We start from the raw sequence: 12,337 nt of genomic DNA, 5'->3' as shown, positions 1-12,337 counted from the left end.
TTAACAATAAATATCCACAATAATTTTTTTCTTAAAATTTATGGAAAGAATAAATTTCTTAACTCAACCACAAGAAACCTTTGGTTCACTTTGGGTTAGAATATATTTACAAAAGGGCAATAGTGGGAGAAAATAACTGATTTGATGCATCATGCATGGGGCCTACCAAAAAGTGATTTTTTAGACTTATTTTCTATTTTCTGTTTATTTTGGTTTTATATTATTTATTGATTTAGGAGTGGATATATGACTAATTACCCTCCTATTTTTAGACCTTAGACTCAAACTTTCTATTAACTATCACTATTTTATTGTTAGTGTTGTCATATGATTAATTTACTGTTTGTTGTTTGTTATGTGCAATTAATGTTTCACAAGGCCAAGTAGGCTGGTCCGAATGATGGGCCGCCTGACATGTTCAAGAAAGTAATATTCACATGGTCAAACAACTCGTGCTTTGAGGCAACGACAATTCAAACCCATCGATGCACATTATTTCTTTATGTTATTAATGTTATATTGTCTTGTTATTTTCAATGCTCAAACATCTTAATTTTCATTTAAATATTACCCTCCAATTTCTTCACTTTTTTCCACAATAATGACCATTGAAGCTTCAGAATAGGAGTACTCTCACCGAGACGGTAGGAGAGGCGTTGACGCACCGGACCCCTGTCCCATGTTCAGTGGCGGACTCAGAAAAACTTTTAGTAGGGGCACTGTTAGTTGTATCAAATAATTGTAAAATTATCCAAAAAATTTGATGTGTTGTCTAAACGAACGATTTATATCTACACTGTCACATTCTCAACCAACTTGGCTTTTGCTGATGTGAGTTGGGTTGGTTGTAGTCTCAAATATAATTTAATTAATAAAATTTATTTTAAAAAATGTGACCTTTTACGTCTTGAAAAATGATCCGCAAAATTTTCGTTTTTAAAGAAGTTAAGGAGATAGAGAGAGATAAATGATTTCAGAAAAAATAGTAAACCAAAAAAAGAATATACATATACATATATAAGAAATGAAGTAAAAAGAAAACATAAGAATGATATAGAAAAATAGCTATAACGCATCGAATTTAAAGCTAAAAGAAGTTTTGATGTGAAAATAAAGTCAAACAAAGAAATCACGGCTAAAATGATACCTAGTTAAAATATAGGGGCGTCAACAAAGAGATTTGATTTGAAAATAAAAGTTAAAAGAAAGAAATAAGAGCTAAAACGCTATCTGGTTAAAGTACAAGGACCATAAACAAATATTTCTATAAAAATAAAACAAAAGGAAAACATAAGAATGATATAGAAAAAATAGCTATAAAAAAATTAACGGGGTTTGCATCGAAAATAAAGTAAAAGAAAGAAAGAAATAAACGCTACAACGATACCTAGTTAAAACAGAGGGGCATAAACAAAAAGATTTGGATTGAAAATAAAATCAAAAGGAAGAAATAAGGGCTACAACGATACCTAGTTAAATACAAGGGTCATAACCAAATATTTTCATGAAAAAAGAAAAAATCAGAATTATTGTGGGAGTCGAACCCCTTGCTGACCAGGGCAAGAAACAACCTTCTTACCGCTACACCAAATCTAGTAAATGTTATGTTATTTGTACTGTGTATATTTAATAATGTTTTACACTTATTTACCTTGGGCGTGTGGGGACACGTGCCCCTACGTGGGTCTGCCCCTGCCCATGTCCCATGTCCCATGTCCCAAATGACTTCCATCTTGGCAACGATATATGAATACCAATACAAATTACAATTCTGTTAAAAAAAAATACAAATTAGAATTAGAATTTTTATACAGATCCTCAACCAAATAAGGATACTAGGGAGTGTGTATTTTCGGAGGGCCCTAGACGAACATATCGACGGGCCCCCTACACTTTAAGTTGAAAAAAATGATTCATCAACTAACACTTTATTTGAGTTATCAGTCTCTGCTTGTATTTTTTTTAACGAATATATCCATAGCTCCCGATGTGATTTAACCAAATTTTGATCTAGTTTCTTTTTCTTTCTTTTCTCGGAAGTCGGAACCGCATTTTTTTGGAGTAATAACAACCTATGAGATAATCACAAAAACATATACTAATCAACATATATATATTTTAACTTACTGGAAGTAGCCATAAAAATCTAAACATAAACAAAAAATTGAAAAAAAGAAAATTTAAAAGAACTAGAAGCTTACTTTTATGTAATAAACCCTCGTAGAGAATTAAATAGATTGAGGAGAAATATGTATTTAATTTGATTTTTTCTCTTTTATTTCAGTCTTTTTTAGTCTTCAAGAGTAATTAAGTAAAAATGTTATGATTTTGTCTTTTAAACTTCCTATTAGGTAGAGTGTGTTAACACTTTAAATTTAGTTAGTTTCACTAAACCACATATGAGGATGTCTACATTTGTTCTTTTAGTTTCTCTTCTAAAAGAAAAAATATTTAGAAATGATGTAACTCACAAGAACCGAACCCTTGACCTTAGGTTCTCAAATCACCTACTCTACCAACTGTACTGTCCAAACAAACATAATATAACTTTGCATTAAAACATACAAATAATAATAATTGCTATATATAAAGTGCCTCATAAATTGGGGGCCCTTAAATTTGGGGGCCGTAGGCAGCCGTCTGGGTCGCCTAGACCAAGGACCGACCCTGACCATAATTGAATGATGCCATAAAAGATTGAACAGTAAACCCTTCAAAAAACATATTCTATCACCAACATTGCATCATTGATTAGTACATAGTCTTATTGTCTCATTGGTTGTTTAGTGCGAGAGAGGCTAGAGGATCAACTCAACCAAAAAACATTTTCTTCCACCAAATTTTTTGAAAAAATTTATTTACCCCTGCATTTGGTCCCTCCCCCAACCCTCCATCTGATGTGGCAATATGTTTCTTGAGCGTGGAGAAACTAGAGAGATAACGGTGAGAATATATACTCCAGTATGTCGCCACATCAGGAGGAGGGCTGGAAGAGGTACTACATGGAAGGATAAATAGAATTTTTGAAGTTTTTATCCTGTTTGTTTCCTAAGCACAATGCTTTTCTTAGTTTGTTTGTGACCGTGATGTTAGAGGTTCAATTTTATAATTCTTTTTCTTGATCATATAAAACTACATAATGCAAGGAGAGTTAAACCTTAATTGTATTACTTGCTCCAAATAAAATACTTAAACATATGACTTCCCTTTAATAACCATGATAATATAGAATATAGACTTAACACAAGAGAAACTGAAATATCATAAATAAATTTTTGTGTGATGTCATTTTCTTCGATTTTCTTTTACAAATAAGTTACCTCGCTATTTTATTTATAATTATTTGTTATTCTAAATATACACATTTTTATATTGTATATTAGCACAAGATGAAGTTTTTGTATGAGAAAGAGAGAGAAAGAAGAAAAAATGTGTACGAGCCACTCACTCCCGGACACAAAAAATAAACGGAAAATGCTAGTTTCCGCATATGCTTATATTGGATAAGGTGGTCAGTCGTTATTCTTTAAGTAGGAAGGCGACAACTGATCAGATACATTAAAGGCGTTACTATCTATATTCAAGATGACAACTAACCATATAATCTCTCCCATGATTCTCTCCTGCCAATATATTCGTTGAAGGACACCGTACAAGCGAATCCAATTCACGACAGAGAAAACCTACGACTGCTTCTCTCTCTCTCATTTACTTTTGAAATTCTCTCTCATACATCCTACGGAGCGACTTTTCACTATTCTAAGACAAGCGATCAAGTTTCTCTGTTATACAGAAGGACCACTCTCTCCTAACACAGGATATCATGCTCCTCTCTCATACGTACCTAGAACTATTGTTTTAGCAATTCTCTTAGACGAGCACGCAACCACTTTCCCTCTCCTAAAAACAAGTAGACTTTTTCTCTCTTGGTGATAAGTAGTCACTATATTATTTTGGGTTATTTTCCTAATAGCCCCCAACTTTGTGACCGGTTTCCTGTCTAGCCCCCATACTTTGTCAAAAATACCCAGATGACCCCCTTTTTAGATTCCGTTATAACATCGTTAACTAGTCATTACTTCTCTCTTATCCAACTCATCGCCTCTCTCTGCCACCTCATCTTCTCGTCACCTCATCATCTTCACTGACGAAGGTCGTCGGCCGGCTAATTTTCCGACTGACGACCTTCAAACATTAATATTTTTTAAACTCTCCTCTCTCTCTAAAAAAATAATAATTAAAATTTCTCTCTCTAAATACTCTTCGCCGGAGTATTTAGAGAGAGAGATAGGAGAGTTTAAAATAAATTTAATGTTTGAAGGTCGCATGCCGGAAAATTGGTCGGTCGGCGACCTTCGGCGGTGAACATGATGAGATGGCAGAGAGAAGCGATGAGTTGGATGAGAGAAAAATAATGATTAGTTAACGGTGTTATAACGGAATCTGAAAAGGGGGTCATCAGGGTATTTTTGACAAAGTAGGGGGCTAGGCAGGAAACCAATTACAAAGTTGGGGGCTATTAGGAAAATAACCCTATTATTTTATCTCTTGACAATCAAAGATTTAGGCAAACATACACTTTATCACCTTCTCTCTTGACAATCAAAGATTTAGGCAAACATACACTTTATCACCTTCTCTCCTAACAGTAGCTTTATACATACAAACTTCTGTTAGTCCATTTTATTGCTTTAAAAACTCGATCTTCAATGAGTTCTTTATTTTCTAATCTAAATACGTTCCAACTCTATCTCTGTTTTATATTTTGTTTCTCTTCTTTATTGTCCAAATTTGTTCACTTAAACGTCGGTGACTTTTTGGCCGGCGTCACTCCAATATTTTAGGACCTTAGAGTCATGTTTGGTAGTCCGAGAACATCGCCGGTGTCCATAAAACAAAAATGGTTTGACTTATAACTTCCGGTCTTTTTCTGTTTGATCGACAAAGTCGCGATTTCAGCGGGTCACATTATTTAAGAGCCCCAAAATGGGAGATGCTACAATTACTTAGAGAATTACATGCTGAGTTACTTTCATTAAAAGACTTTTACAAAACGGTGACTTCCCGTGTACTCGACTGTGAAAATACTTTATTTATACTCAAGTTCAATATTATTGGATTTTCACTTTCATCGGATCGAACCTAGGACCTATGCACTGCAGAGTATATGCACTTACCAACTGGTCTACCAGTTGTTGGCAGTATTAGTTGTAAGTTGTAGCTTGTGATTAATGTCTGAGATGAAATTGGAAGTGGAGGACGGGTGTTTTAGGTGATGCACAAATCAGGAGGAAGCGAGAGGAGACTCAAGGATTTGATGGCTCACGAGTACAATCGCCATTGGAGGAGTCCACTTGCAGGGGTTGATATTCTCTTGGGTGTAGGGCCGGAACTACAACTAGGCCAGAGGGGGCCATGGCCCCTCGACCTAGCCACAGTTTCCATTTTAATCATGATTCTCAATGATATGTTAAATAAAATAAAGCTCAAGGAATAAAAAGTAAAGCCTTCTAGACTTTGTGGTAGCAGTGCGAGGTTACAACCCAAGTGACAACAGTTCAGCACCATCTAGAAACATATAATTTTTTGGTTTGGCGTGTATTTTACTGTATTTGAATTTACAAAACACTAACAATTTATAGAATAACAAAACTTCATACGAAATAAAAATGTGTTCTAGCACAATATAAAAAACTTCTTTCGATTTTCTTTTACAAATAAGTTACCTCGCTATTTTACTTATTATTATTTGTTATTCTAAATATACACATTTTTTATATTGTGTATTAGCACTAGATGAACTTTGCTTGGTTTGGCATTTAGGAACACGCGCAGTTCAACACTATCAAGTGTTTGGTAGGTATTGATGATACATAAAATGGTCACATGTTGACTATTGTCAATAAGTCAAGAAAAGACCTAAGTCTAACGGGTCAACTTGTCTCAAGGCTTCAAGATTGTTCAGCCTAAATAGGTGTCTCACCTAAGTCCAGAATCGGGAGGTCGGCGAGATCATCTAAGGAGCTCCAACCCTGCCCTGCCTCAAATACAAGATGGTCTCTCCTAGTATTCGCGGGAAGAGGAGGGGGATCCATGTAAGCAAGGCCGATGCCTTAGGCTCAGAACATGGGAAAGTAGAAGCGCACCACATGCTTACCCACTCAATCTCGAATCTTCTCAAAGATCTCAGTCTGCCAAGATCTTAAGTATTAAGTAACTTGATTTTGAAGAGTCTCGAAGTAGGAAACATCTCCTAGAGAATCTATTAACTAGGCAGATGATCTAACACGATTCCTTGAACATTAAACTTCTAGGAAACCCTAAATCTCCTAGATACCGAAGAGTTGTCTTAATCCTGAACGATCGATCCAAACCGCTTCATCCGCAACAATCTATCAACGGTCGGTCCAAAGTAGTTTATAAAAGGGCATCAAATCACCTCAAAGAGGCTAAGTTAAATCTTAGAACATTTAATACTCAATACTTTAACTACAAAGGGCAACCTGACTGTATTGGGCGTCGGAGATGTTTTCGAACTCTTTGTAAGTTTTTCCCAAGGTCTTCAAGAGCAAGAACGGGAATCAAAGAAGCAGAATCACTCATTCAGAAGAATCCAACATCAAGTCTCTTTTCACTGACTGATTACAAGGTTGACAAATTTTGACATCAGCAGGTATAACTATGAACATTGTGTTATATTCATTCTCTTTAAACAACTCTCTTTTGAGTGGAAAACCTTAAGTGCGCATTTTCAAAACTTCTTTACTTAGGATGTGAACACTTTCTCCATTAATTGATTTTTTTAGGAATCCAAATCGGATGATTCTGAGGTCACACTTTATGATGTTATCAAAATCTTAGCTAGAGAGCAATCTAAACCATGACAATTTCTTATAGGTCATGTAGTAATTGTTTGTTTATATTGATAAGTTTGCAACTAAATCTAAAACTTGTTTAAGCTGAGCTATTACTGCACTGAGTTTTTGATTGTTTACTTGACTTCTTATGGTGTAACATAAAGGGTTGTTTTTGGTTGGAATGTTTTGTTCATATATGTTCATAAAATATTATTAGTTATATAGTTTTGGGTTTATTTCTCAAATGACCCCCAACTTTGTGACCAGCTTTCTGCCTAGCCCCCTACTTTATCAATAATTGCCATATGACCTTCTTTTCAGTTACCGTTAACTTTCTGTTACTCTCTTTCTTCCATCTCATCACCTCTCTCTACCACATCATCGTCTTCCCCGGCAGGCCAAATTTCCACTCGACGACCTTTTATTTTTTATTTTTTTTCTCTCTCTTCTCTCTCTCTCTAAACTTTTTTTTTGTTTCTCTCTCCTCCCTCTCTCACTCTCTAAACACTCCGGCGAAGGGAACCCCTTCGCCGGAGAGTTTAGAGAGAGAGAGAGAAAACAATTTGAAGGTCGCCGACCAGAAATTTGGCCGGCCGAGGACCCCTGCGGAGGAAGACGATGATGTGACGTGATCAATGATGTGGCAGAGAGAGGTGATGAGATGGAGGAGAGCGAGTAACGGGAATTTAACAGTAACTGAAAAAGGGGCTATATGAGAATTATTGATAAAATAGGAGGCTAGGCAAGAAGCTGGTCACAAAGTTGGGGCTCATTTGGAAAATAACCCTATAGTTTTTAGATGAATACGGTATTGTACTTGCAAGTTTTATATTGTTTTAGTCATATGTTGCAGGTTTTTTTTGTGGGATTGACAATGTTGTTGCTACTGCAGAAATAGAAAAATAAATTAAAAAAAATAAACACATTTGTGATGGTATGTATGACGGTGAAGAAAGGGTACACACTATTTCTGGCTAAGTGCATGTGGTCGGAAAGAGCATCCCCCACCATTTTCGACGAATCTATTGTCACATGCAGTCGGAAATAATAGTATTTTTGCCATTATACGACCACTTTTTCCAACGAAAGAATTTCTTCGTAAATAGTCTTCCTACGACCTTACCGACAAGAAAGGTCTTTCCAATGGAAGTTCTCTATTTTCAACGGTTCTGTGCCGTCACAAATAGTTTAGATTTTTGTAGTGGGGGATGCTCTTTCCGACCACTAATGGACAATTGTCTGTGACGCAAACCTTTACTTTTCCTAAATAACACAAAAAATTGCAATTACATTCATTTCTAGTTATAAGATGATTGTTGCTCATTTTCGATGCAACAAAGAGATGATTCTGCATTCGCACAAAAGAATTAATTCGTTTTGGGACAATAACAATCTTTCCTTTATTCCTTTTGGGACAATAACAAATCTTTCTTTTATTCCTTTATAAATTAATAATGTATAAATGTAAACATTGCTTAGAAACACTTCACTAAACCAAACAGTATAATATGAATGTTAATAACAACAACAATATTGAAGCAGTTGAAGAATCCAGACGAAGAGCTGACGATGGTGTAATATCATGAGCACTTGCTGAAAACACAGATCCAGATTTGTCATCCTTTAGTCCTACGGTTGAAGAACCTTCATAAATAAAAAAAATCAACCAACATTAAACAAGTTGAGGAAGACAATGTCGCTAAAGAAGTGTTATTAGTAAACTCTACTCGATATTTGTAACTCTGTAAAAAGATTAAGAATTACTCACAGTTGTAATTTGTCCAGCCCAAGACCTGGTTTTCGAGATCGTACATTACTAGCTTATTTGATAGAACTAAATCTGCAAAAAGATGGCCGTACTCGAACATTTAAATATCTGTTCCTGTTAATATGTATGTATATATATATGAAGGGTTTGGTAGTCGTTGTACCTCCAAGAACAATTCTGTTTTTTACCGATCCGGATAAGATTCCACTGTTTTGCCAACCGATACACCATTCATCATCCTGTGAATATATTCATATACCGTTGTGAGTGAAACATCAGAAACAAAAGAAAAGTTTGTACAGCCCAATAGAAGCGAGAGGCGAATATGAGATTGTTGGATCATTTCGACTACATTAGGGTATGAACTAACAAGGCTAACATTACATGAAAATTATCAGTGGGAATTTGTTGATTTATCATTGAAATTACTTACACCGAACGGAAACAAGTATTCCTCGGGGGTAACCGACATTTCAAGTGAGTTTTGGAATTGGAAAGTAACTGTTGGAAATCCTTTATTAAGACTGCAAACAGATGAATCAGAAGATTAAATTAGTAAGAGCATAATCAACTTTTCACCACTTCAATAAGCAAACGAAATACATTACACCAACGACTAAGGGGTTCACAAGATCTAGGGCTTCTCTACTCGTTGTCAATTCGTTTTCAGTAGGACAACCCACAAACTAAATAGTAAATAAGTATCATATGCCTTAACTCATAAAATTAAAGAACAATACCTCGTATTGAATTTAAAGCATGAATAGAGATCTTGAACTAATCGCATCTTTAAGCCAGGTTGGCTAGCGTTTATCTAATAAACACAAGCAACAAAAAGGAATTAAGAGTAAGCATTTCTAAAAGTAGAATCTCGAATCAAAAGACTTCAAATTGTTACTTACCAGTTTTACCATTGGCTCATATATCGCTTCTGGAAGATGAGCCAAGGTTGTACCACTGTCAATTACTGTTCCATTTCCATTTGCCTCGAATACTTGCTTAGATATGTTCAATACGGTGTTACCAACTTTAACTCCCTTCATGTTGATATTGTAATGTGCCCTAAATATTATATATCAATGACGAAAATTTAAACACCTCACATAATGAAACCAAATTAAAAAGGTCGAAACTGACAAAGTAAAACATAAGAAAACATACTGGTCTAGAATCAATGAAGTCGTATTGATTTTTGGGCGTACTACATCTCCGACAACAAAGATTCCGCCTCCACTTTTCACATCTAAGCAATGGGCAAACTTCTTGCTTACTTTACCAGATGAAGCTAGTTGTGAAATCATAGATGTACTCGCGTTACCAAAACCAATTAGTCCATCAAATGCGTCATTAGTGCGGACAAAAATCCCACTTAATTGGATCGAACACCTATACAGAAGACAAACATTCTACTTAGAGCAACATTAGGTATAGCCCAAGATTTTAAACCCCAATTGCTAAAATCAAATCCTTAGTGTCCTAGCATTTCGATCTTAGGGCTCGAACGAATTATTAAGCTACATTAGGGTTAGAGTATATAATTCATGGGATGAAGCTGAAACACGTCATCCTCTAAGTACCAAATTCTAAGTCACTCTATCATTTCCCAAAGATTTAACTTAAAAACAAAGGATTAGGCATACCCAAATTGAAGAACTTCATCTAGTGGTATTAGGGTTAGAAGTTAATGAATCTAACTTGATAAAGAGAAATTAAGAGTTACCCAAAATTGATAGTAGCATTTGCAGGTGTAGTTTGATTATTTCCAGAGACTTGACTAAACCCTATTACATCTTTAACAAAGTAACCACCAGATGTACTCAAATCCCCATATTGAAGATTATACGAGCAACGAGTATTAGGTGAACAACCAGGATAAGGACCTTTATAAACGGCATTACAAAATTGATGATCACAATTAAGATATTGACCAGATGAAGACTTCTCTGGATTATATAATTTCAGTTTCACCTACAAAAATGAACATCAAAACTTCATCAGAATTTCTTAAACAATTTTATAGAGAAAAAATGATACAAGAAGAAGAAGATTTGTTCTACTTACACCAAGGTCACTTTTTTAGGGCAATTTTCACATTTATTACAAGCAACCCATAATAAATCACTTCCTGTATCAACACGAACAAAATAGTCCTTTGATGGATTTCCAATCGCAATTTGTGTGTAATAGATCCTGATAAAATCATAAAAAATAACTTTTATTTTATGAAGGAGATATAGATATACATAACTAGTATAACCCGTGCCTATAAGGTATCCAAGATCCACGTAAACTTACGAAAGTAATGCAGTTATCTTAAAAGTAATGTAGAAGGGCATAAATCTCGTCTGACACAAACAATGATGTCAAAACGCATTACTGCATTAGTGTGAGAATAGTCTTGCTCTTGTGTTGTCAATGTACACTTAAGATGGGTAAAGAATGAGTGAGAAAGACCTACACATCCTAACATAGAAAATGTGAGAATAGTAGCCGGACATTCTATCTCGGGCCGGATTCGACTGTGATAGTGGCCGGACATTAGGGCCAGGCCGGAATAATGGCCGGACATTCTATCCCGGGCCGGATTCCGGTGGGATAATGGCCAGACATTCTATCCCGGGCCGGATTCCGCTGGAATAGTGGACATTCTATCTCAGTCATATAGCATATGCAGGTTGCAAATTACAGAGTTATTTTATAAAATGAATAAGAATGGTACAAACCCAGATCCAGTGGGGGAGCCATCTCCACCTAAAGGGAAATCAATTCCTGCAATTAAACTCCTTCCATGGCGATTGTAATCATGAGCCATCAAATCCTTTAAACTCCTCTCTTTTCCTCCTAATTTGTGCTTTACTTGAAACACCCCACCTCCATTTTCAAATTCAGCTGAGACATTAATCACAATTAACACTAATGAAACCAATTTCAGTATCAACCGAAATCGACCCATCGTCAGATTAGTACTATACTATCTTCTTCCTCTCTTAATTCTTAGTTTTCTCAATGAAAGAACAGAGTAAATAAAATAGACAGAGGCCAGAGAATTTGTTTTTGAAAGAAATGAGACAAAGTATAATTTGAAGGGGATTGGAAGCTTAGAAGGTTGCTGAATATTGGAGGAAGTTCGGGGGGTGTATTTATATATGCAGAGGAAAGTGGTATACGATCAGTCAAAATAGACTGAGACAAAAAAAACATAATATAAGTTGGTTGGCTGGTTGCCCGATAGGCCCTAGTTAGGCCTAGGGAGATGCATTATAACATCATCCTCATCCTGTGAACCTACCTACCAATTTGTAAACAATAACAATATTTTGAGTTATTTCCTGTTTGGCTCCCTACTTTGTGACCAACTACCTTTTTAGTCTTCTATTTCCCGTAAATTCAAATTTGGTTTTCTTTTGCTAACACCGTCAGTTGACTTTAATGGTTAATTTTCTTCTTTCCATAACTGCCATTCTTATAAAAGTGTTTTTTTTTTAATTCAAATTTTACCCCCTTTTAGTATGGAGAGATTCCCCAAAAAATTCTAACATTTTTAGACCAAACTAGGGGGCAAAAATGAAATTAACTTAAGAAAGAGATTAAAAATATTAGACACCTCATCTCTCTCTCTGGACCAGACGAGATCTGCTCGTCTGGACCTTCGCTGGAGCTTTAGAGAGAAAAGGTAGATTAGAGAGGGGGAAGAGAGATGAGAGAGAAGCGA

The 12,337-nt window shown here is 35.5% G+C and overlaps 1 protein-coding gene and 1 pseudogene across 1 annotated transcript; both read right to left on the bottom strand.

The window, feature by feature from the left end:
* Positions 1 to 8,232: 8,232 nt before the first annotated feature.
* On the bottom strand, positions 8,233 to 11,815 carry LOC147568946 (aspartic proteinase 36-like). Its single transcript, XM_086655394.1, has 10 exons — positions 11,349 to 11,815; positions 10,687 to 10,815; positions 10,346 to 10,593; positions 9,787 to 10,011; positions 9,528 to 9,687; positions 9,366 to 9,439; positions 9,059 to 9,149; positions 8,789 to 8,864; positions 8,626 to 8,697; positions 8,233 to 8,501 (listed from the first exon to the last, which is right to left on the bottom strand). Exons 4-10 carry the CDS (start codon positions 9,924 to 9,926, stop codon positions 8,347 to 8,349), a joined length of 768 nt encoding a protein of 255 aa, XP_086511520.1. The 5' UTR covers positions 9,927 to 10,011; positions 10,346 to 10,593; positions 10,687 to 10,815; positions 11,349 to 11,815; the 3' UTR covers positions 8,233 to 8,346.
* On the bottom strand, positions 10,342 to 11,578 carry LOC147568947 (aspartic proteinase 36 pseudogene; annotated as a pseudogene).
* Positions 11,816 to 12,337: the final 522 nt, after the last annotated feature.

Source organism: Eschscholzia californica, unplaced genomic scaffold, assembly GCF_041429995.1.
Source record: "Eschscholzia californica isolate CP2 unplaced genomic scaffold, dmEscCali1.0.p SCAF_1, whole genome shotgun sequence".
NCBI classification, from domain to species: Eukaryota; Viridiplantae; Streptophyta; class Magnoliopsida; order Ranunculales; family Papaveraceae; genus Eschscholzia; species Eschscholzia californica.
The sequence above is the reverse complement of the archived record's forward strand: the minus strand, read 5'-3'. Positions and strand labels throughout refer to the sequence as shown.